This window comes from Narcine bancroftii, chromosome 5, assembly GCF_036971445.1.
Source record: "Narcine bancroftii isolate sNarBan1 chromosome 5, sNarBan1.hap1, whole genome shotgun sequence".
In the NCBI taxonomy this organism is placed as follows: Eukaryota; Metazoa; Chordata; class Chondrichthyes; order Torpediniformes; family Narcinidae; genus Narcine; species Narcine bancroftii.
Window position 1 is genome coordinate 59,340,194 of NC_091473.1, and position 26,191 is coordinate 59,366,384.

At 40.3% G+C, this 26,191-nt stretch overlaps 1 protein-coding gene across 2 annotated transcripts; it reads left to right on the plus strand.

Annotated features, from left to right (window-relative positions):
* The first annotated feature begins 20 nt into the window (after positions 1 to 20).
* tmed5 (transmembrane p24 trafficking protein 5) lies at positions 21 to 25,729 on the plus strand. 2 transcript variants are annotated; one of them, XM_069937523.1, is made up of 6 exons: positions 21 to 303; positions 1,496 to 2,246; positions 5,315 to 5,412; positions 10,197 to 10,377; positions 11,585 to 11,630; positions 20,402 to 20,517. In XM_069937523.1, exons 2-6 carry the CDS (start codon positions 2,082 to 2,084, stop codon positions 20,431 to 20,433), a joined length of 522 nt encoding a protein of 173 aa, XP_069793624.1. In that variant the 5' UTR covers positions 21 to 303; positions 1,496 to 2,081; the 3' UTR covers positions 20,434 to 20,517. The 2 variants fall into 2 exon arrangements, with proteins under 2 accessions (XP_069793624.1, XP_069793623.1); XM_069937522.1 differs by lacking the exon at positions 11,585 to 11,630 and having other exon boundaries at positions 28 to 303; positions 20,402 to 25,729.
* The last annotated feature ends 462 nt before the right edge of the window (positions 25,730 to 26,191 follow it).

Here is a 26,191-nt window from a genome sequence, read left to right on the forward strand (position 1 = left end):
ACAGGACACGGGACCACCCCACTCAGCAACGTCGTCCATTGTTACGTCGCCCGCTGAGTTTTCTGTGCTTTCAGGATGCAGTGAGACGTATTTCTTCTTCATTGATGTCAATTGTTCAGCGAACAGCGGAAAGCTGGAGGATCAGACAAGCATCTACCTCTGAGTTCCTCCAGCTTCTTATTGTTTACTCAAGATGCCAACAGATGCAGTTTTTGCGTTTCTGAATTGAATTGTTTTATTGTCGTGTTAACAGAGCTTGGGTTTGCGTGCATAGGTATGCAGGTAACCCAATTCATGCGGCAGGTATTGCATAATTACGAATAAATAGGTGTAAAGAGGGGTATAACTGTGGTTAAAAAAAACCGAAGGTAAACAAAAAGCTGGGGTCCAGTCCAATACATAAAAATGCAAGAAAAGCTCACCATATTCTCAGAGAAGGGTTCGGGCCCGAGAAGTTGACTGCCTTTTATTTCGTGTGGATGCTGTGTGAAATGCTGAGTTTCTCCAGAACTTGTATATATTGCACTGCTACTGTGGTCAAACAGAGAGATAAATGGAAAATGTACAAAAACATTGCATGGGGAATAGAGACAAAACTCTAGTTGTGAAACACGGTGCAAGGGCATTGTATTTTACCAATCCAGAATGCTTGATAATAGTAGTAAAGAGGCTGTCCTTCAATCTCAAGATAGGGGCCCAGATTGAGCAACAGTTTTTCCCCCCAAGCCTGCTGAATTCCCAGGACATAGGTGGATAATGGACTTTTGCTGTATACGGCTTAATATTTTAATATTTCAATGTGTTTAACCTATTCTAACTTATATTTATGTAAATACGCTCCGAGGTCCTGGAGAAACGCTATCTCGTCTTTACCATGAGAGCATGGTATAAACGATAAAGGTGACAACTTAATACCCGTTCTCAGGCACTTGTATCTTCCCCCAACTGAAGGTGGAGAAGAAAGTGTGACCTGACAAAATGGGTATTTAATATTTTAGCAGCTCTCCTTTGACAACAAGAGTTGGAGACGGATGTGATGTAGGGGGAGATGTTGTCAGTAAAGTAAATCAGAAAAATCTAGACATCGTGGTTGAAGTTTAAATAAAATGCTGGAGAAACTCAGCAGGTCAAACAGTGTGTGTGGTAAACCCTGCACGTATATTTAGCTGACTAGACACACCTCTTTGGCTAACCGTACCTGTGGCTCCTCCCAGATTCCTGAATAAAGGTGGCTGTCCCACAGGCTCCCCCCAGTTCAGGACAGTTGACCAGTATGGACGTGCTTCCATTCTATTGCTAATAAAAGCCTATCAGTCTTTTGGAGTTATTTGTATTTTAAACTGCAATGTCAGAAAAAAATTAGAAAAAAATAACTTAATAACTACCCTTCACATTGGGCGCCTTTTTAGTACTTGAGTGCAACAGTCCCGGTGGGTGGATGTACATTAGCGTGGATGACTGTCATTTATGTTTTCCGGTATGCTTTACACTGCAGGCCTCCTCCAAACAGTTGTTGGGATCCGGAAGGATAGATCGCAGTCCAGGAATTGACTCAAAATTCCTACACCCGTCCAGCAGCAAAGTTCCGTGATTGTGCCGTTACATGCCTGCAGTCTAAAGATCCTAATTGATGGCGCATCACAGTATCTTTTATGTAGCGAAGGAAAAGATGCATCACCGACGTTTCGGAATTGAGCCCTTCATCAAAGTATGAGAAAATGCTGGCAGACGTCCGAACAAAAGACGGGGGAGGCAAAGGCAGAAGATGCTCGGTGGGGACAGCAGCATGGGAGGGAGTCATTGGGAGATCGTGGACTTGTGGATCTCCACGAGACAGAGGCCACGTCGTCCAATGGGCATCCGTCGCTGCGCGCACTCGAATGCTGGGAGAGCGGATGGAGTGACGTATGAGCAGCGCGGCTCAATCCGCCCTGCGATTGGGCCACGTGGACGGGCGCGACGCGTTCTGAAGCGCGTGCGTCCGGCGGGGCAAGTTTTCTTCCTTCTTCTGGTCTTTTATTTCAACCGTTTCATCCCTCCTCCCCCTCCCTCGCCAGCACTTTCTTCCCCGCCTCTCACCGATGGCGATGTGGTGGCTGTCCCTTTGTGTCTGCGGGCTGGCGAGAGTGTCGTTCGGTTTCTCTCAGTCCTTTGACAGCGATTTCACGTTCACGCTGCCGGCGGGACGGAAGGAGTGCTTCTACCAAACTATGAAGAAAGATGCCACCTTGGAGATAGAGTATCAGGTTGGCCACGGGCATGTTTGCTTCGAGAGATGGTGTTTTTCCGGTACCATAATGACCATGCTGTGAAGGTGTCACTATCAATGCTAAATAACTGGGATGCCAAGCACGGGATCCAGACAAGCATGAGGACATCCCTCTTGTTGTTCTCACTGGCTGTGTGGTGATTGGGACATTTCTCCTTCTCTCTTTGACCCGCCCCCTATGACAGTTGGCAGAACACATTTTATTTATATGGACTGAATAGTATTGGGTATTGATCGACAGGTTTATGCTCACACCTGTTTTAGCCAACCCTGTGAGACGACCGTGAATCTCCATTTGTATTCTCATCTGTAGCCTCCATCCCTCAACTCCTTTGCTTTCCAGGACACTTGGCTTTCTATTTTTTGCTACATCACTTGGAAATGTCATTAATTTTGCTACCCATTTCCACTTCTTTTTCTTCTTTACGTGGTTCATTCCTGACTCTTTTATTCCTTTTTCTGGGTCACTCTTGTCAAGAACTTCAAATTCGTGGGTGTCAACATCTTCAAGGAGCCCCCATGTTGACGCAATCACGAAGAAGGCCCACCAGCGGCTGTACTGTGTGAGGTACTTGAGGAAATTCGGTACGTCTCCGAAGTCTCTCAAAAACTTCTACAGGTGTACCGTGGAGAGCATTCTGGCTGGTGGCATCACTATCTGGTACAGAGGTGCCAATTCTCAGGGTTGTTAACTCAGTGTGCGACATCACAGGCACTAGACTTCACTTCATTGAGGACATCTACATGAGGCAGAGTCTTATAAAAGCAGCCTCAATCGTCAATGACCCCTACCACCCTGGCCATGCCCTCTTCACTCAGCTACTATCAGGAAGGAGGTACAGGAGCTAAAGATAAGGGCACAGGGACAACTTCTTCTCCACTGCCATCAGATTCCTGAATGATGAATGAACCAAGGACACTGCCTTACTTTTCATGCACTATTATTTTGATTTTTATTAGTGTTGTAAGATTGTTCATAATATGAATGTTTGCACAGTGATGCTGCCACAAAACACCAAAATTTGTGACTTGTTCATGACAGTAAATTCTGATTCTGATCATCCATCACAAGCCTTCAGCCACATTAAATGTGTTACTCATCTTCCACTCCTCCATCCTACACAGTCATTGGATTATGCTTAGCAAATGCTGTGACTCCCAGGTCTACCCTTCCTTCTCTCCCAAAACATTCCTTCCTGGCAGCATTTTCCAATTCAATTGCAGGAGTTGTCTTATTTTGTCTCCTTTTTTTGCCTTGCACTGCTGCATACGATCATTTCAGATAAACAGCTGATCAGTCATGGACTCAAAATAGGCCTTTTGATTAAGTTCTGCTATATTAAACATATTTTCAAACACTTACCCACAGCCTTTGATGCTGTGACAATTTGTGCTTATTCAAATACTTTGGAAACATTGTGATAGTACTGTAACGTGATCAATAGTACTCGGAGACTTGTGTGGAGCACAAGCACACTTCTATTAGCTTATGACTAATGACCAGTATTTACAGAGGTCTTCAGGTAATTCTGAGGTAAGGCAGGACAACGGTGTTTATATCGGGACTGACGGGGGAGAGGAGGGGTCGGCCGTCTAATCTACATACAGAACGTGAATTCCATTTCACTGCAAGTACAACCTCCTGCTCCTCCTTGGGCAGTGAGTTCCAGATTACAACCACTCTCTTGGTGATCAGAATTCTTCCTCCAATTTCCTCAAAGCCCTTTGTCTTTAACCTTAAACCTATGCCCTCTGCTCATGGTTGGAAGAAATTTGGGAAACTTTCACAATTCATTCTAAATTAACTATCTACGTGAAATTGATAAATTTTAGTTAACCTTGGGGTATATACATCCATGTGGAAAAGATGGATTTGTGGAGTTGCTTCACAGATACACTTTATTCAGTGTTGGAATAGATGAAAGGAGGTTGAATGATCTATTTGTATCTCGTATGAATATGAAAACTGCTGTTTGAGACTTTTCTTTGCATCCAAATTAACAAATGCATTTCATGCTGAATTATGTTTGATAAATACCAGAAGATGTGTTGTTTTTACTGTATATTTTCTGATTACTTGGAGGACAGACTGGGTGCTTGTACAGTAAAAACAATATACTGTAAATACACAGCAAGTTGAGCTGCATCAGTGTTGATAAGAGTTGATATTTCAGTTTGAAAACATTTCATTTGGGAAGTTCTTGAACCTGAAACATTCTTGTCCCACAGATGTGGCCTCTCCTGATGAGTACTTACAGCATTTTCTGATTTTTGTTATTTTGTATTTTTTATTTCTTGCATGAAGCAAGATTGCTGACACCTTGTTCTGATTGGGAGTGGTGCAGACTAATGATGGTGAACAGGATTTCAGCTAAAATTTACCTGATTTCAGTTGACCTTTTCTCACGACATTGGGAGAACTTGATGTAGAGTACCCTTTTTTTTTGGTTTAGTTTCAAATTGGCTGTGATGAGGGCACATTCAAGGATAATGGAAAGAGCAACTTTGCATTTGTAGAAGTAAGGGGATTAACAGATGTAACACTACAACACAGATGGAGCTATCTTACCAAAGAAATTCCATCAGTCCATTCCTCCTCTTCTTATTTCCCTAAACTTGCAACATGTTCTCTTTCATGTGCCTGTTCAATTCCCTTTTGATTCTTTTGCCTCTTATCTCCTCAAAGGGGTAATCTTACCATAGTGAATTGATGTATCACCACCTGTTGTGGATTTTGGATGAAACCTGAGCATCTGGTACAAACCCATTCAGCCACAGGAAATTCCATGGTCAGGGTTTTGAGGAAATGATTCAGCAGGACTGAAACTGGGTGTAACAAGATATGTTGAAACCTACTGATTACAATTACACTTGCCTGAATGGAATGGCATATTACTGATCTGCCAGTCGATCACTGTTCTTCCTTTCAGTAGGATTTTGTCATTTTAACCAGTTATGAAAATATCAAAGAGAAATAAGTCGATCTAATATTCTAATTAAGTGAATCCATTGATTCTTTTTTTAAAAATCTTCATTGCTCTCTAGGTGATCGATGGAGCTGGATTAGATGTGAATTTCTACATTTCATCTCCAAATGGAAACATTTTATATTTTGATCAAAGAAAATCTGATGGTGTGCACAGGTGAGAGACAAACATTGTGAAATCAATCTTCCTGGGAGATATTCAGATGTTTTATCTTAAAATTCAGTTTGAACTTTTTTGAAAACTCATTATTTTTATATGAAATACATTTTGTCTTCTGGGACACAATAGAGGTGCAAAGTGGGCTATAAATTTCTGAACATGGCATTTGGAACCTCTCTTAATGCTCAGGATGTGGGTACAAATGGAGTTTGTACATCAAAAGGGGTCATTACACCAAGCTCTTGTTGTTGTTCATAAGGAAGGTTCACTGACAAAAGGCAAAGGAGGAAAAACCCAACACCCAACCCCAACCAACCAATTTTCCCCTGCAACCGCTGCAACCGTGTCTGCCTGTCCCGCATCGGACTTGTCAGCCACAAACGAGCCTGCAGCTGACGTGGACTTTTTACCCCCTCCATAAATCTTCATCCGCCAAGCCAAAGAAAAGACACTGCTGATTATTTTAAAATGCAGGAAACCTCAAGGTCTTTGACAAAGACATTAACCGCTCCATGATCATTTCTTTGGTCTCAGCACGCATGTTTGAAGCTCTCGGGATTCTATCTCTAGCTACAAACCTATGCGTGGTATTGATCCCTAGTGTCCGCAACCCCAGTTTCGGATACACATCCAACCCACATTCCTGTTCTTTGGGACCTCTCCAGGACCTTGGGGATTCTAGTAGATTGGAACTGTAAGTACCATGCCATAAACCATCTCTGCCGATGATGCAGACAAATCTTCATTTGGGACCATACGAACTCCCAGTAGAACCCATGGCAACTCATTGACCCATTTGGGACCTGTGAGTCGGCCCTTAAGTGTGGACTTTAGTTGCCGGTGGAAACGTTCCACAAGGCCGATGGGCTGTGGATGGTATGCCGTAGTGTGGTGCAGATCTGAGCCACAAAAGCACGCAAAGGCAGACCATAATGCAGAGGTGAATTGTGCTCCACAGTCTGAAGTTATGTGCGTTGAGACACCAAATCTAGCAATCCAATTGACAATGAACGCCCAAGCACAGGTTTCAGTGTCACTGGATGGCAACAGGATGGCCTCTGGCCAACGCGTGGAATGGTCCACCACTCTCGACATACATCGACACTTTCCTCCTTTGATTGGACTGCAGATACAGGAGGCTCGTAGGGTGCGGGAGATGTATCTGCTGCCAAAACAAGCTGTATTTGAGCAAACTCTTGTGTAGGAGTGCAATAGAGCCTGTCAGCCTCCTGTGCTATGTCATGGGGACGGCAGAAATCCACGTTAGCAATGGTATGGCGACACGAGCTGACAGCTTTTATAGGAATAGGGTTTCAAAAAGCAGGCAATGAGAATGACCATCTGGCAATGCCAGCATCTCATTCATTAGGTCCGATGGATTCCTGTCACCCAGGCCTTCCATGTTCAAAAGCCCCAGGCCGCGCTCATGCCTTCTCAATTCCAGTGTATCCAGAAGAAACTGGCAAAACCTGGTGTACTGGTTTTCCACCAGGGGATTAGCAATAAATTTGCTTACTCGAGATGCAGTAGCAACGTCCAACGCACCTACGGCATGGCAGAACTTTGTGTCTTCCGCCGTTATGCCCCGAAGATGAAACTGGGTTTCAGCCTGAATAAGCCAAACCCGAGGTTGATGGGTCCAGAAAGGAGGCAAGTGAAGTCCAACTGTGTTAGCTGCTGGAGCTGGGTCCATTATGATTGTAGACTCAGACTTTGGCCGAATCTTGCAGTCGGGGTCACCAATTGTAGCAGCTACTACAGTAAAGCTACTACAGAAATACAAACACACGCCAGAGTAGTCAACTCAAGACTGATTTATTCAGGGTTTACAGGCTTCTTTTATATACTGTATGTCCTGGGCTCCAAGGGACAAGGTGGGACGTCACTATGAGATTGCTGCCGATCCACGGGACCGGAAGGTTTAAATTTATCCTTATAAGAGTCCCGCGCCTTCCGGCAAGAGACTTATCAGCTCAACATGCCATTCCTCGGCACTCAGCATCCCTTGCGTGCGGTCCATTAGGTGAATAGGCAGACATCCGCATTAGGGTTCTGCACGCTTGCAGAACCGTGCCGGCAACAGTTTGCATTGCCGCGCTGTGCGCCCGCTCGGCCCACTACATGGCCGCTACAGTCTAAGATTAAGTGAATGTTTGTTTTGTACATTTGATATTTTTACATTATGATAAAACCCACCCAATGTTTGGAACAGTTTAAAATAACAATTTAACAAGCAAGATCCCAGGCTAAATTTATGCAATTAATATGGGTTTACTGGAGTCTTATTTACAGAGTGTGCAGGCAAAATGCATGACATCAGAGTGGATGGATGGGTGAAATGAGAGGAGGGAGATAATAGTCAAAGGCTTATGTGCTCACCAGCATCCAACTATTGAATCCCATGCAACAAATTCTGGTCTCCAGTTATGTTGGACCCCTTTAACACTAGATTTGTGGGTCTATATGTGCAGTGGCTACCCCACAAAAGAAACCATGTATGGGTAAGGTTTACTCAGCTTTATAAAGTTCAAGGGATTCAAGATTCCTTTATTGTTACATAAGGTAGGCAAAGAGTCACCATTAGTGTTGCCTCATATGCCTTGCAGCACAAGAGAAGCAAAAGGGAGTCCCTTCAGAGACGCTGTATGTCCGTGGATACGCCTCCAGTGCTCCTGCAGCCATAATAACTCTTGTTCGATCAATCAGCAACCAGATCCAAACCTCTGACATGATCAGGAAGTCTTCAGCATCCAAGGTCCTTTAGGAGCCCTTTCACAAGTCAAGTTCAAGTTTATTATCGTGCAATTGTACAAGTACAAATCGACGAAACAGCATTATCCAGTCCTCTGTGCAAAAACATGCAAACACACATACAGACATTATACACATACAGACTAAAGATACATAGGCATATATTAAAAAATATATTTGTTGCATAAACAGTAGAGTCTCAGAGGAGTTCATTCAGTCATTCAGCAGCCTCAGTGCCCGTGCGAAGAAGCTGTTTCTCAGTCTGGTAGTTCTGGCTTTGATACTCCTGTATCTCTTTCCCATTGGGAGCAGCTGAAAGATGCTGTGTGCAGGATGATAGTGGTCCTCAACAATTTTGTGAGCCCTCTTCAAACAATGATCCCAGTAGATCATGTTGATGGGGGAGAGGGAGACTTCAGTGATCCTCTTTGCTACTCTTACAATCCTGTGGATTGACCTGATCCAAAGCTCTGCAGCAACGTTTCCACACTGTTATGCAGCTGACCAGGACATTCTCGATAGAGCTGCTGTAAAAAGTTGACAGGATTGTGGCTGATATCCTTGCCCACCTCAGTCTTCTCAGTAGGTGCAGTTGCTGTTGCGCCTACCTGATGAGTGAGGAGATGTGGTGTTTCTAGGATAGGGCACTTCGAGGAATTTAGTGCTCTCTACTCTCTCAGAGTTATTAATGTGTAGTAGAGGTGGTTATACTTGGTTCTCCTAAAGTCCATAGTCGTCTCCTCAGCACCCTTTCGAATCCTGGCTCCGGTACTTCATTCCCATGAGCCAGTCTCCTGCAGCCCGTGCAGGTCCCCTGATCATCTCCTTTGCTTGTCCTTCTCAAAAGGGTCTATTGCCAAGTCCAGGTGCCACCATCTTTGGTACAGACCCATGGTTGCAGAATTTTAATTTTAAAGTACTGTCAGCTCCATTAATGAGCCTTTAAATGTCTGTATGGAGCCACCAGCATTAGAAACAGGCAGTTGAACTCTTCAGAGCAGTGTGGTGTCTCTGCTTTCCTGGGTCCACTCCAGCAGCAGCTGTTATAGCAGCTCTGGCGGCAGTTCCATTTTTTTTTCTCTCTTACATTGCTGTGTCCAGTAACTACCTACTGCTGCTCCTCTTCCAGGCCTGCAATGTTAGGATCCCTAACAGTAACTGACATGAATGCTGCTTTGCTCTCACAAACAGGGAACAGACTCTTTGACATGAGTGATTACCAGTTTAATGTTGAGGATGACAGGTACAACTCTTGGTAGGGCACACCAAAAGAAATGCAGTGCCTCATAAACCACCATCCTACCTATCCTGTCTACCATCACTTGCCCAATCTGTGAAACAGTCTGGGGTTTGCACATTGGCCTTGTTAGCACCAAGCAAATTATCTTCAATCCTAAGGGATTGGCTAGGAAAGTGACGCGGGGATGTGAACTAAGAAAGAACCAAAGCTAGGCTGAGTTTGGGCAGACCTCATGAGAATGCGAGACAAGATCACTGAAAGGAATGCAATTAACTTTCAAAAGAGCTTTAGCGAGTTAGTTTGAGCAGCAGAAAATTAATTTGACCTGTAACATGTAACATCCTTTAATGTTTATAAACAAAATTCTTAGTTCAACTTTTGACTCTAAGGCACTTATTACAGGGATCAGTGATTCTGTAAAATGTGTACTTTGGAATTGTGCTCACATTAATTTTTATATTCTGAGGATTAAAGACAGATGGCTTTCAGAAACAAAATCTGTGACCTAAATGGAGCAATAAAATAATGAGAAATGTCCATGATTTCAACTGTCATATTTTTAAGATTTCACTGCTTTCTGATGGGACTGATCTCTTCCATTTTTTTTGTAATGATTACTGGTAGTTTGTAAAGCAGTGCTTTGTGACATTCATGGCCTATTTTATGAATTATTAAAAATGTCAAAATAGTGTTCCATTCAGCTACTTCCTCTTTCACCATCTGCATTCATTTGCTATTGTCATATTCAGTGAGCAAATTTTCTCTTTTAAAATAATTTCTTTATTTTTAGCATCGAAACTGAGAATGGAGACTACATGTTTTGTTTCGACAACTCATTTAGTTCTATATCAGAGAAGATCGTGTTCTTTGAACTTATTCTTGATAACATGGAACCTGAGGGTGACTCAACCAAGTGGAATGATTTTCTGCCAGGAGGGGAATTGCTTGATATGAAACTGGAAGATATTCTAGTAGGTGTTGACTTGCCTGTGACTTTTACTCTGTTAGAAATCTCTTGTGTGAAACGTAATGACAAATGGATTTGAGAATGTGGGGGTGGGAGGGCCAAGCAAAAAAAACAACTAACTATTTAACAGTCGGTGAATTTCTGTTCCACTTCTTGTGAGTCTGCTGAACGATGACATGCACAGCTAAACCAATGTAATATTTAAGAACTATTATGGAAATTAAACCTGTTCCAGGGATTTGCTGTCAGTTCCTGGCTAATGAAGATTAGCTACAATGTCCTCACTGATTCCTGGGAATTCTCTAGTCCACGGACACGGAAAGTAGAGAAAGAGGATTTGGGATGAAATCTTGAGTCTGTGCTTTGGGAGTACACAATAGTCACGTGTAAGCCCAGTGGAAGGAACGTGCATCTCCCAAACTACCCATCAGGAACCCCTTGCCTCATCTGTAGAAGAGTTTGCCAATCCGATATTGGCAACTCCACCTTACCACCCTATAATTATAGTGGAAATAAGTTGTCCTCAATATTAAAGGCTGAAATGGAAGGAAACAGCAATCTCTCTTGTCTCCATACCCATTCCACACCTGTATTTTCATTTAAAGCAGAGCACAGCTTAAATATGAAAAATCAAAAAGAGTGCAATGTTCAATTTTTGCTTTTCTCTTCAATAACAATAACATTTTTCTGATGGATTTCAATCCTAAATCCTCGTGGTAAACAGAGCAACATTGATATAATTTACCCTCAATGTAATCTCTATTCTACAAATCACTTTCTCTATATTTAAACATATTTTGAATAAAATAACAAATTTATAATGAGTTTTTGCATTGATTTTGCTTGAATATCCTGCAGGGCTACGTTAATCCTATTTATGAACATTTAAAGAGATAAAGGAAATGGCAGCACTTTGTTACCTTGACACTAAGTACGTCAAAAGATACTGAATAGAATCCATGCAATGCGAGATCCCTGTGTACTTAAATGTTAAACCTGTAACAATAGAAAACTGCATCTCGGATATTCTAACCCTGCATGTTTGCTAAAGATAGGTTGAATTTATTAATTTATTAATCATTGTGTATAACACTAAGAGGATCTATTATGTCTAAGCAGCATATTTTTAAATTCAAGCACTGTGTTTGCATATATCTATGAAAATTCTTAACTGAATGTTGTAGAATTTGGTTCTGCTGTTCTGCTTTCAGGCCTTATTCTGGGAATACTGTAGTATGGGAAAACAGGAAACTAAAGGTGAGGTAGAATGTCAGTTTAGATACTTTGTTTAAATACCCTCTGTCACCTTAGATTTTTAACTTTTAGCCATCCTTCCTGTTAATCCTGTTCAACCCTTGGAGCTACTTCTCAATCGCTTCAGTGTGGCTGAGCTCAATAATAACACAATTAAATATATGTTTTCCACTACAGCTGGTGATGAGAATCTGAGGGGAAATTGTATAAAGCCAAAGAGTGCATATTAGACATAAAGTAATGAAAAGAACTGGAGAATTGGTTTATTTTGGGTTTTTAGATTCTTGGGAGCTTTTTCTTTCAGATGTCAGTGGAATTATGCAAATATTCCAAGTCTCTCATTCTATCTATTTCATATAATCCATATTTCATATGGATTATGTGGTGCATCAAGTCCCCCACGACTAATTCATTTTTGGTTATCTTTATTATTGAAGGAGGTAATCAGCCAGCTGTGGTTCACTTAGTTGGATGATGGAACAGTGCAACACAGGAGCAGTTCGTGTGGCCCATGTGTCCACACTGAAAATGCTTCCCAAGTTTGGTTTTTTTTTAAATTTATTTATAGTATCTCCATACATTCATTTCAAATTGACTTAGTATAATATTACATAATATATACTAAATAATTTTCAAATTTTCACCCCCCCTCCACCTCCCCTAACCCCTTAGGAAACCACCTTGTGGTGGTTAATTCCCAAAAACCCAAATGGGTGTGGTATAAACCACAAGTGGCGTATGACTTTCGGGAGCAGAAGTACCACTCCCTCCCCCCCCCCCCCCCAGGCAGACAAAATACACGTATAAACCGAAAAATCATCATTTCTTATATCCATAAAACCCCGGTCCATCAATTTAACCAATCTTATTCATAAACTCTTTTTTTTTGAAAATCCAAACTTGATATTAAATTTTGCACCCTTTCCACCCTCCCAACTCTGAGTTAAACATTGTTTACAATCAATAAAAGTTTTTTTTTAATTTTTTTTTCAAGTCTTCCTGAATTTCATCCACTGAATTAAAACACCTCTGAACATCCCAGTTCAACACCAAATCTTCCATTCTTCTCAGTCTCAAGTTGAATTTGTAGCTTACTTTCAAAAAAAAGTTTTTTTCAAATCTTTTAAAATTTTCTTGAACATAATTCCTTCGGTCTTGATCTTCTAAAGCATCAATGTTATTCATAAGTTCTTTCTTCTGTGTTTCCCAATTTAATACCAAATTTTCCACTTTGTCAATCTTCTCAATGTTAAGTTGAAATTATTGTTTATTTTCAAGAAAAACTTATTCAAAATTTTTAACTCTTCTTGGACATTGCTCCTTCGACTTTAATTTTATAAATCATCAATCTTGTTCATAGTTTCTTTCTACTGAATTTCCAAATTTAATAATAAAGTTTCCGTTTTTTCCAATTTTCTCAATATTAAACTGATCTTGTTGTTTAGTTTAAAAAAACCTTTTCAAAACTATTAAAATCTGTTTGCAATGTATGCATACTCACAGATAATAAATTCACTCTTCCAATATTCCATCCAAAAAAAAATCACTGATAAACCTTATTGCAAGTCAAGGAGTTCCATATATATGTTTATCTTCAGAAAATATTTCAAATATTTCAAATCAACATTCGTCGCCATCTTTCAAAAAGGAGTCCGAAATCAACTTTAATAAGTTCTGTTCTTGAGAAAATTCCAGCACCAACTCCGGCTCTGTCTGGGCAAATAGGTCAAATTTCTTCCAAAGTCAAAGAATGTAATCTTGTTCTGTATTTATAGATAATAAATTCATCCTTCCGATATTCCATCCAAAAAAAATCACTAATAAACTTTAATGTTATCTGGATTTTTAAAACTCACGGGCAACCAATGCCAATTACTGCAATTTATCTTCATAAAACATTTCAAATCAATATTCATCACCATCTTTCAGAGGGGTGTCCAAGGCCAGCTTATCCGACAGTCCAATTAATGAGCTCCGTTCTTAAGAAAATTCCAGCCTTGACTCCGTGGTTCTTTCTGGGCAAGTAGGCCAAGTTTCTTCCAAAGTCGGAGAGTGTAGTTTTGTTCTGTATTTGAACTCTATTTTCCTTAATCTTTGTTGCCATTTTAAACTAAAAACAATTGATAAACAAAGCAAAGACTTTTAACAAAAAAGAAATATTCTTAAAACGGGTATTTATATAACTGCCTGGGGGAGACCGGGAATGCACGTCCGCTCCCTACGCCATCTTCCCCAAAATGCTTCCCAAGTTAAACTAAAACTTCACTGCTTACAGATGATCCATATCCCACCGCAATACACAAATGTGCTGGAGAAACCCAGCAGTTCATGCAGCATCCATAGATATACCTTGACGAGGGGCTCAGACCCAATATACTGGTTATCTTTTGGTTCCTATCACTGGTATCTCATTGGCGGAAACGTTACCGCGACTCAGGAGACCAAAAAATGGCTTGCGCTCTCACCAAGGCGACGCCAGGGCAACATCCGTGACGTCTCCAGACAAGGTGACAACCAATGTCTCTGCAACGTCTCCTCAGTCTCCTTGGTCTCCAGCAGGTCGCTGAAACGTCTCCCAGTCGTGAACAAAATTAGTATCCGCGACATCGCCGTAACTGACGGAGACCTGCTGGAGACTGGAAAAAGTCTCCAAAAAAATCGACCATGTTTGAATTTCCTGCAACTCCCCGGAGACCCGGCTAGTCTCCAGGAGACATTGAGGAGACTTGAGTCGCCACCAGGTCGCCACCTAGTCTCCAGGCCAATGAGATAGGCCCTTATGGGCGCTGCGTGACCTGCTGAGTTTCTCCACCATATCTGCGTATTGCACTGGATCCCAGTGGCTGTGGACTTTCTTGTTTAAATCCTTATTCCACCATTGCCTGCATATATTTTTTTTCATTTAGAGAGATACAGCACAGTAACAGGTGCACAAACCAACACTGCCCAAATATACCCATGTAACCAATTATCCTATGTGCACATCTTTGGAATGTTAGAGGAATCCTACTTGGACATGCAAAGAATGTGCAAACTCCTTCCAGACAATAGCGGATTTGAACCTAGATTGCTGCCTCTAAAATAACTTTGCTCTAACCACTATGTTAACAGTGTCACCCAAATTCATGAGCCACTCGAGAAGCTTCTTAAAAGCTGTTATTGTATCTGCTTCCACCACTACGCTTGATAGCCTGTTCCAGGCTATACCAATCTCTATTTATAAAACTGGCTGCCCCCAAACATCTCCTTTAAACTCCACCTTCCCCCACCCCCCCCCCCCACCCTCACCTCTCACTTTCAATTTTTGCCATCCAGTATGTGAAAAGTTTACACTGAGAACAAGAGTCTGACTCAATCCCTCTCACAATTTTGTAATCCTCTTATCAGGCCTCCCCTGCAATGCTCCAGAGAAAATAACCCTATTTATTCCAATCGCTCCCCCTCTACTCATACACTCTAATCCAGAGAACATCCTGGTAAATCTTTTCTGTACCCTTTCCAAATGAGACAACCAGAATAGCACAGTGTACTCCAAATGCGGCCTAACCAAGGTTTTATGTAGCAGCAGCTATTCTTGCCTACTTGTGGACTCCATACCCTGCACAAAGATGCCATGCATTTCTTACCATCTATTTTCAAGACTACTTTCAAAGAGCATTGGACCTAAATCCCCCACCCTCAGAACTCTGCATATCAATGGTTGCAAGAGCCCCACTATTAACTGTGTATGTTCCCCTTATATTTACCCTCCCAAAGTGCAGCATCTGACATTTAGCTGGATTAAACGCTTCCATTTCTATGACCATAGCTGCAACTGATCCATATCCTAAAAATGATTTATTTCTATATATGTTATTACTCTGTGCTGTGCTGCGTGTATGCATGCATGCGCTCAGTCATCCTGTGAAATTTGAATTTCAAACTTAGCCAGAATAACACTCTGCCACCCCTACCCTCCCAGAGGATCATAAAAATAGGCTCAATGAATTATTCAGTACCCTTTTTTTTTTGCCTAGTTTCACTAACCTGCACCCAGTCCATAACCTTCCATACTTCTCCCATCCATGTACTTGGCAAAATTCTTTTTAAATGTTAAAATTGATCCCACATTTACCATTTCAGCTGGCAATTCGTTCCACACTCCCACCACTCCCTGTGTGAAGTTCCCCCAAAACTTTTCCCCTTTTACTCTTAAACCATGTCCTTTGTTTTGTATCTCACCTACCCTCAGGAAAATGCCTATCTACATTTATGCTGTCTACATCTTTCATAATTTTTAATACCTCTATTAAATATCCCCTCATTCTCCTACACTTCTGAGAATAAAGTCCTAATCAGTTTAACCTTTCACTGTAACTCGGTTCCTAAAGTCCAGGCGACACCCCCCCCCCGGTAAATCTCTGTACTCTTTCTATCTTATTGATATTTTTTCTGTAGCTAGGTGACCAAAACTACACATAATACTCCTAATTTAGCATCTCCAATGTCTTCTACAATTTTACCAAAACATCCCATCTCCTATATGCCAAAAGTTCACTTTACAGCCCTACCCACCTGTGGCGCCACTTTCAGGGAATTCTGTACCTGTATGCCCAGATCTCTCTGTTCTACCACACTATTCAATGCCCTGCCATTTATTGTGTATGTCCTTTCTTGGTTTGTCCTTCCAAAATACAACACCTCACACTTCTCTGCATTAAATTCTATCTGCCATTTTTTTAGCCCATTTTTCCAGCTGGTCCAGATCCCTCTGCAAGCTTTGTAAACCTTCCTGGCTGTTCACAACACTCCAATCTGTGTTATCTGCAAACTTAGCACATTGTCATCCATATCATTGTTATAGATGACAAACAATAATGCTCCCAGCACTGATCTCTGAAGAACACCACTAGTCACAGGCCTCCAGTCTGAGAAGCAGTCATCCACCACTACTCCCTGGTTTTTCCCACCGAACCATTGTCGAATCTAGTTCACTACTTCACCATGAATACCTGGTGTCTGAACCTTCTTGAGTAACCTCCCATGTGGGACCTAGTCAAATGCTTTACTGAAGTCCATGTAGACAATATCCACAGCCTTGCATCAACTTTCCTGGTGACCTCTTTGAAAAACTCTACAAGATTGATTAAACATGGCCTTCCACGCACACAGCCATGTTGACTATCCCTTATCAGTTTCTGCCTATCCAAATAATTGTATACCTGATCTCTTTGGACACCTTTGAACAATTTACCTATAATTGATATCTCCCTCACCAGCCTATAATTTCCAGGGTTAATTTTGGAGCCTTTTTTAAACAATGTGAACTATCCTCCAACCCCACATCTGCGGCTAAGGACATTTTAAATATTTCTGCCATAGCCCCTACAATTTCTACACTAGCTTCCCTTAAGATCTGAGGAAATATATTGTCAGGCCCTGTGGATTTATCCACCTTTATTTCCTTTCAGACAGCACGTACTTTCTCCTCTTTAATCTGTATAACTTCCATGACCTCACTGCTTGTTTTCCTAATGTTATGAGCCCAGAGCACCCCAAAACCCAGCAGCAATAGATATTCACCAAGACAAATGGTTTCTTAAACACGTTGCTTTTAATTATCTTTAAACATGAAAACAGAATCAAACTTTAACTTAACCCCCTTCTAATACTAAGTGCACATGTATGTAATGTGTATATAAGTTCAGAAAAGTTATTTGATTCACAGTTCAATCTCACTTCTCACTCCTCCAAGTTCACTGGTGCAGGCAATTCTTACACTGTGCACAGAATTTAATATTTATGAATTTCATCAGGCTTTGGTGCTGGAAAGGTAAATGGTTACCACTCAAAAAGGTTCTTGTCGGTTTTCAGAGAGAGATTTGTTGCTCTTTGGACATCCGCAATTGATTCATTTTGATCAGCCACTTCAGTGTCTTGCTGAAGAAACTTGCCCCATCAGGGTTTTCGAGATGATAACCTCTTTCTTTCAGGTCACCAAAGAGTTCCTTTTTGTTTCCCTTATTTCAAGTGAAACATTATGCAGCCACTCCTCCCCTCTTGTATGGACCACAAGGGCTTTGACCAGGCTAAGAAGTCTCAACCCATCTTCCAAATGGGGTTTTTCCACAAGCATGCCACCTTGTTATGTTCCAGTTCCAGCTGCTGCTGCTGAATTGTAGAACTGAACACTCTCTCTCTCTCTCTCTCTCTCTCTCTCTCTCTCTCTCTCTCTCATTCAGAAAAAAACACATGACCCTCTTAGAACAGCCAACTGCACTCAGTCAGACTGCAACTCTGGACCTAACCTTCTAAGTTCTTCACTTGTTGCTTTCCAAAACAGTAATTCATTGCTCCACAGCATGTCCAATGAAAACCTACTTGTGAAGTCCTTGTCGGCATCCTTCAAAGTTTTTGAAAAGGCACTTGGAGCCTGGATTGTCAGGCTTGAGCAGAGCTCTGGCATTTTAAATGAGATCTGTTTTGAAGTGTTTTGTATGTGACCTACACTAAAAAACCTGCCACAATTTATCTCCTATAAAATGTATCTATATACAGTATTTTTAAAAAAATATAATCTGTCACACTTACTTCCCACCATTCTGTGCCTGTTTCCTCGGTGAATACTGATTGTTTAAAAAAAAACATTTAAGATCTTTCCCCATCTCTTTTGGCTCCATACAAAGCCAATCACTCTGATCTTCAAGGAGATCAATGTTGTCCCTCACTATCCTTTTGCTCTTAATATGCCTGTAGAAACCCTTAGGATTTTCCTTCGCATTGTCTGTCAAAGCAACCTCATGTCTTTTTTTTCAGCCATCCTGATTTCTTTATTGAGGTTTTTCTTGCATTTTTTATACTCCTCAAGTACCTCATTTGCTCCATATTGCCTATACTTGCTATACACCTCTCTCTTCTTTCAAACCAGATCCCCAATATCTCTTGAAAACCAAAGTTCCCTCTGCCTGCTATCCTAGCCTTTAATCCTGACAGGAGCATACAAACTCTGTACTCTCAAAATGTCACCTTTGAAGGTCTTCCATCTTGCACATCCTTGCCTGAAAACAACGTTTCATAATCCACGCATTCTCGATCCTTTCTACATTTCCTCAGAATTAGACTTTCTCCAATTGAAAATCTCAACCTGAGGCCCTGACCCTATCCTCACTTGACTGTTTTGCCTGAGCATAGCTATGATATTTTCCCTGATGAGCAATGCCACTCCTCCCCTTTCATCCCCCTGTTCTATCATGTCTAAAGCAACAGAACATTGAGCTGCCGGTCCTGCCCCTCCTGCAATCAAGTCTCACTAATAGCCACAATGTCATAATTCCACATGCCAATCCACACTCTAAGCTCATCTGCCTTTCCTACAATATTCCTTGCATTGAAATAGATGCACTTTAGAAAATTTCCACCACCTACAACCTGTTGACTTCTAACGATGCATGCAATTTTCACATCATCTTTACCCTTTTCCACTTCTCTATCTGCTCTGGTTCACATCCCCCTGCAAATCTAGTTTCAAACCACCAGAGCAGCACTAGCAAACCTTCCCACAAGGATATTAAACCCCTCCAGTTCAGATGCAAACCGTCCCATCAGAACAGGTCCCACCTTTCCTAAAGAGAGCCCAGTGATCCAGAAATCTGAAGTGCTCCCTCCTGCATGATTTAGCCACATTTTAAGCTGCATTATCCTCCTATTTCTAATTCACTAGCACGTGGCACGGGTAGCAATCCTGAAATAACAACCTTGGAGGTCCTGTTCTTCACCCTATTGCCTAATTCCATGAACTCTCTTTGCAGGACCTCCTCTCCTTTCCTACCCATGTTATTGGTCCCTATGTAGACCATGACATCTGCCTTCAGAGATTGCCATGAACTCGATCTGAGATATCTTGGACCCTGACACCAGGAAGGCAACATACCATCTAGGATATTTGATCTCTTCCACAGAATCTCTTTTCAGTTTGTCTCTTCTCCCTTCCCTTCTTAGCCACAGGACCAGACTCTGTGCCAGAGATCTGATCACCATGGCTTGTTCCTGGTAAGTCTCCCCCACAACAGTATCTAAAATAGTATACTTGTATTGAGGGAAATGGCCCCTGCACTGCCTACCTATTCACTTCCCCTCTCCTGACTGTCACCCTGCCTTCTAGGTGTCCCTGTAACTCTTGTCTATCACACCCTCTGCCCCCCCCCCCCCAAGTTCATTCAACTCCAGCTTCAACTCCTTAACTCGGCATGTCAGTAGCTGCAGCTGGATGCACTTCTCACAGATGAAGTCGTCAGGCATACTACTAGCTTCCCTGATGACCCACACTCTGCAAAAGGAGCATTCCCCTGCCTTGGCTGCCGTTCCCACTGTTTATGACAAGAGGACAAACTATATAATATCTAAAATCTGCCCTTACCTGTGCCTACCTGCTGAATCCTTTTAGTTCCTTGAAAAGGGTGGCCCTACTATCCCTTACCTCTTACCTGTTTTCATAGAAGCCTGTTGAGCCAAAGCCTGACTGCTCCCTCGATGACCACTCCATTACACAATCCCTCACTTTTATAGTGATACTCAGCTTCCTCCTCGAATCTGTATCCTACAACTGAGTAAATTATCCCAATATATTTGTTTATAGTTATTTTAAATTATATCTTTATGTAGCGTGTGCTATGCTCTGTGTATGTGTGTGTGGGTGCGTATACTTAGTGTTCCGGAGAAATTAGTTCTATATGTTCAATCACTTGATAATAAATTTAAACTTCAATCTTGAATTTTTCTTTTGGTCTTTATTTAAGGAAACCATAAACAGCGTGAAAGGAAGGCTTAGTAAAAGCAACCAAATTCAGGGTCTGCTCCGAGCTTATGAGGCACGTGATCGAAACCTCCAGGAAGGCAATTATGATCGTGTGAACTTCTGGTCAATGGTGAACCTGTCTGTGATGCTTATCGTGTCCTGTCTGCAGGTATATATGCTGAAAAATTTATTCAATGACAAGAAAAGAAGCCGAACGTAGTGCCTGGAATGTGATTGTTGGTTCACAGGACAAGATGGCATCTGTAACCACACTGTGTATGCAGGGATTTTCTTTACCATAGATCTTATTAAAAAAAAAACCTGTAATATTCTATAGGGCTGTAACGAAGCAACAATGTTCAAAAAGAGATGTGTCATAATCTGATGGGAGAATAAATGGACACCTGAGATTTAATACAATTGGTGATGCAAACTAAGAGCTTAAATGCCTTAAAATCACTGCCAAACAAACTGCCGATACTTATGAACACACCAATGACAGAATTAATGCAGGTCCCTTGTCACTGGCCATCTGCTACATGTTGAAACCAAATTTGGACAGAGGTGGTTTGTATAATCCGTTTTCAAGGTTGTGGTGTTATACTGTTGTGGAATATTAGTGCCTGTCAGCAATGTACCTTGGTTTGAATGTCTAAACCTTTTAAGCCAAGTGTAATAGATTCTTCTAAAGTACAAAGTCCATTGTCGTGTTATATCTGAATAATAGTGCTCTATGTGTGGTACGTGAACCTTTCAGAGTCCATAGCAGCATAACATGCTGACTGTGGCCAAAGTGCAAATCTAAATCACCCAATCTGTCTTGTTTTTTTTTTGAAGAATTTAATTGGTACCCCAAGTTTACATGTTGTAGAAATTATGTAATATTTTTATCAAATTTTCATGTGCAGCAAGAAAAATAGTGACTTCCTCACAAAAGCTATAATAATACAATCCATAAGTTGAAAATCTGGTCCAGTTCTCTATCAGTGCCTGTGGTAATTTAATAGATACACTCAAAGCTGAACTTAAAGGAAACAAATAATTAATGAAGTTGCAAAGATTGAGCAATATATTAAATGGACTCTTTTCCAGAATCCTTCAGCAAGAGGCTGTCAATAATATGTGCTCATTTGTTATGGGCATAGCCTTATTCCTTCCATATTTCTGGAAACATGAAATAGTTGTTAATATAATTTGCCTTACTCATCAGAATTTTTGTATTGTCAGGCCCATTAATTGTGGCTTCAGGGCAGTCTTGTAGTTTCATAGAAAATCTTCTGAAGTATATAAGCACATTATAAAAGCAGTATTATTTATAAATAGTTACTCCCTTGAAGTCATGCTACTTTAATATTGCTCATTCATTTGTGTTCATTGTGAGTTAGATGGCAAGGCATTTGGCTGCTATGGTGCGTTAAGGAAAAATCTTGTTACCTATTTTCACTTTTTTCTAGGTCATCAACAGAGTAAATGAGCCACCATACCATGTGATAAAAGGGTTAGGACATTTTGTTTTTAGTTGAATAGAAATGGAAAACCCAGCAAAAATTCACCCACAAATGTTAATCACACTTTTGCGATACCCCTGATAACATCATCTGTTGTGTTGAGGTGAAAACACAAGAGAAAAAAACTTTTTTTACATATTTAAAACAATATAAATAATAAAATCCTCACACTGCATTGCAAGGAAAGAATGCCAGATAAATCCAATTTTAAAGATCACAATTTTTCAATTTACAAACCATTCCAGATGAAGCTCACCTCTCAACAAGTGTAGAGAAAGATTTCAATCTCCAGAACCCATGAAATGTCAGTTCAGCGTTGTTTTCCAGGAACTATTTACCCCAAGTTGCAAGAACAAATCCAGATGTTACAATCTCAATGACTCAACAGAAGTCCTTGAGGATGGACATATTTTTCAAAAGATCCATTATTTTTCTAAGATCCATCATTGTTTTCAAATCTCACAATGATGTTAATGATGGCTGTGACTAAACCTCTTTTTAAAATGTTATCTGGAATCCAGCATACACCATCATTGAGAGCAAATAATGTTTCCTTGAACATAGAACAAAACTGCACTACATTGCTGCGTCTCAGAGATGTTCTACAATCCGATAGTCGATGTGGGGCCACGTTACAGCAGGACAGTGACCTGAAACATGCCCCAGTCTTTCTTTAGTGACTAATCACTGCAACAATTTGTCCATAGAATGGTCATACTGAAGCTGATCTGCATTTTACAGGATATGTTAATTCTTAACATTAATGGAGTTGGCTTCGAAAAAAGAATTAAATCCCTTAATTCATTCATCAGAGCTGGAATCATTCCTAAGATAAGCAACATCAATCCCCGCATAGACAGGCTAGCCCATAGGGAACAGTGTTCTCCCCTCATCTACCATTCTCATTCACACTGCCATTATGAACAATATCAAAAGGGAACTGGAAATTCCTACCTCTATAGTTCTTTAGACACTTTAGATCCCTATATCTCTGAATCCTGGTCTCTTGAACTATCCCTGCAGCCCATTAAAAACCCTCCAACATTTTAATGTTTGTGATGGGGAGATGAATAACCACATTTGGATATCTTAGACGTCCATCTGAAGTCATTAAACTCAACAAACCATTGTTCATACTGGTAAATGTAAAACCTTTTTAAAAAATGTTTCTAATGATCTCATCCATAGATGTTAAGATGCTTTGTTATATCTTGTTTAATATCAGTATGGAAGAAAAAAAAAGGATATTCCAAAACCATAGGTTTGAGTCTCGTCTTATCAGTTTCTTGACCACCTGGCTAATTTATCTCTAGGACCTTCACTAAAACTCTCAGTCCAGAGATCAATCATAGCCCTTAAGTACTTTTCACAAGAACCTGGAACTATCGAATCCAAATCCATCTGATTGATTTTCCATTGATTAACCTTGTTACAGGTGAACATTTTATTCTTATCAGACAAAAAAAGCCATTCATTTGTAGTCCTCTATTTAGGAAGAATCTCTCCACAATCTTGAGATTACATCTTAAACCTTTAAAAGAAACTTTAAAAAAAGCTGCAACATTACCAGCAAATGCAAGAGCAGCTCACAAACTATTAAACTCTTTGATGTTAAAACCACTCCCAGCCCTCTCCAATGTATATAATGAAGCATCTATTACACTATTCTATTAAGTAGAAGAGAGTGAATCACCCTGTTTAACTCCTCTCATAATAGGAATGGGAGTAGTTTTCCCCTGCCTCCCCCCCCCCCATACTTTCAATAAACAAAATAATTTATATAAAGATTTAAAGCAATTTCTATAAAATCTCTAAAAACTCCTCATCTCCTCATGACTGAATCAAAAGCTTTCCTACAACTTTGTTTAACTCAATCAAAATCAAAATCAAAGTCCTTAACATTCATTTTGTCTACATTCTATAAAATATTTAAGATTGTGGTATTTTATTTGCAACCTGGAGTAATTGGAATAAACTCCTTTAGCTGTTGTTTCTACTTATCTCTCAGCCATATTTTCACAAAAGGTCTTCAAGTAAGAGGTCCCATTGTGATCAGGCAGCAATTATCAATACTGTTTACATAGAAATATAGAAAATAGGTGCAGGAGTAGGCCATTTGGCCCTTCAAGCCAACACCATCATTCATTATGATCATAGCTGATAAGTACCCGGTTCCTGCCTTCTCCCCATAGCCCCTGATCCCCTTAGCCACAAGGGCCAAATCTAACCTACTCTTAAATATTGACAATCTAGATTACAGATTTAGGAATAAGAACTGTATGACTGCTCCAATGACCCAGCAGTATTCTACATTCATGCAAAGGTGGGGAAAAACCTCATTGTTATCCTTGCCAAACCTAGAACTTAGATTCTTTGAAGCATCACTTTAATAATTTTGATGGGATTGTACCCATTTTTACTTACCCTTAATCTTGTAACTGAACATTGGAAAAAGTTTGAAATAGATTAAAGATCTGGTTTAAAATATTTTTTTGGCCCTTTTAACAGGTTTAATCTTCCTGACCAGGGAAAGCAAAGTCCAAGTAGTTAATGGACCAGAAACTACTGTTGTTTCATTTTACATTGAAATTGTATTGGTTTTGAACTACTCAATCCGCAACCCAAAAGAAAATTGGTTTGTGCCAGATGGAAAAAAAAGATACTCTTGTCCATAACAAAACCAGTACTACTTACAAGGATATATTTTTTTCTCTCTTTGGGAAGCCTTCCAACCTTGGTCAGTCTATAAAAGGGCATGGTTTTGCAGGGTAAAAAAATCCTCTCTCAAATTTTGAAGAATGTCATCACAAAGTGTACAAGTTAATGGGATGAGTCTACAATAGGTTGTAAGCCCATCGTATTATTGGATAGCACTGGAAATCTCATGTCTTCCAATTCAGCTTCCCTCTGTTAACTACAAATGTTACTGGTCTTACTAACACCATACCTTACAAAGAAAAGTTGTCAGTGTTACTAAATTTCCACAGTCATGACGATTTACTATTTTAGTCAACATATTAAAATAAGTGTGTTGCTGCTTTGAAAATAGACAGAATCCTCTATTCATTAGGTATCATTGATCATCAAGATGTCATTGGAAAACTTTGTACATGTTTAAAACACATAATGTTTAGGTTGATTTCAGAGACACATTTTAACGACTAGTGACTGCAGTCCTCCAAGCAAACAACAAGCAGACAGTAACAACTGGCAGCTAGATATGAAATAAAGCAATCATGTTCAATGTATTCAATCAAAACAGACAAATGATAGAAAATCTTGGAACGATCAACATCTGTGCTAACATCAAATTAATTTCTTCAGAATATTCAAAGGGTATGCCAGGCAATAATCTCCCCATTTTTTTTTACAAGGTGATTGGCCAACTACTGTGACTCGTAATTAATTCTAAATTCACACTTCTTGACTGAATAGAAATTCTTGCATCTCAAGCATATTTTGCACCTTTTGCATCAATAACTTTAATGAAACTGAACTGGGTAATTTCAGCCCATCAATTAAAATCTAGTTGGACAGCATTTTGTATACATTTGTATATATAATTTGAGCTTTTAGTTTATCAAGGCCATCTCCATAACTAAATAGCATTTATGAACATTTCTGATGCTTTTTCAGGATAAATACAAATTCATAAAGTGTAGAGTTCCCTCAAGCATTGCAAATTAAAACTGAGCCAATAAAGCTGACTATGTTATTCATTGCTTTGTGTAAATGTATCAATGGTTTGCTTTATGATTCAAGAAAAGTGCACTGTGAGAGTTCATTTCAGGCATTGGAAATAAAGTGAACATTATCATGTTTACCTTGTGTATATTTTGAACAGTTTGTTGAGCTAGAAACTGGCTATTACATATTGGGCTGCTTGATTACTTGATTTATTGTTGTTGACTGGATCATCAAAATAACATAAATGAGTTCATGTGAACACAGATGAGCAAATTTCCATGCAGAAGGAGCCACCTAATGGTGAATGTTGTGTAAGTTGGTTTCATTATACGGTGTTTAACTGATGGCTGATAGTTTGTGCTCTTTGCTAATATGCAATCTGTGTTGTTTGAACCTATTAGATTACAGACAGTCCATTGTAAAAGTCAGATAGCCAACATTTCATTAAACGATTGACCTACACTGGATCCACAGTCCCTCCTCATTAGGAAGGCACAACACTGCCTTCACTTCCTAAGGAGGGCAAGGTTACTGGTCCCCATATTGACAACTTTTTGAGGGATCACAATTAAGAGATCTACAAAGTATCAGACTAT

What these genes read in the sequence shown, in the direction of transcription:
- tmed5 (XM_069937522.1), top strand. Translation starts at nt 2,082, where the DNA reads ATGGCGATGTGGTGGCTGTCCCTTTGTGTCTGCGGGCTGGCGAGAGTG. An exon ending in AAATCTGATGGTGTGCACAG is followed by an intron (nt 5,413 to 10,196) that starts GTGAGAGACAAA and finishes CTTTATTTTTAG; the next exon opens with CATCGAAACTGAGAATGGAG. An exon ending in TGAAACTGGAAGATATTCTA is followed by an intron (nt 10,378 to 20,401) that starts GTAGGTGTTGAC and finishes TCTTTATTTAAG; the next exon opens with GAAACCATAAACAGCGTGAA.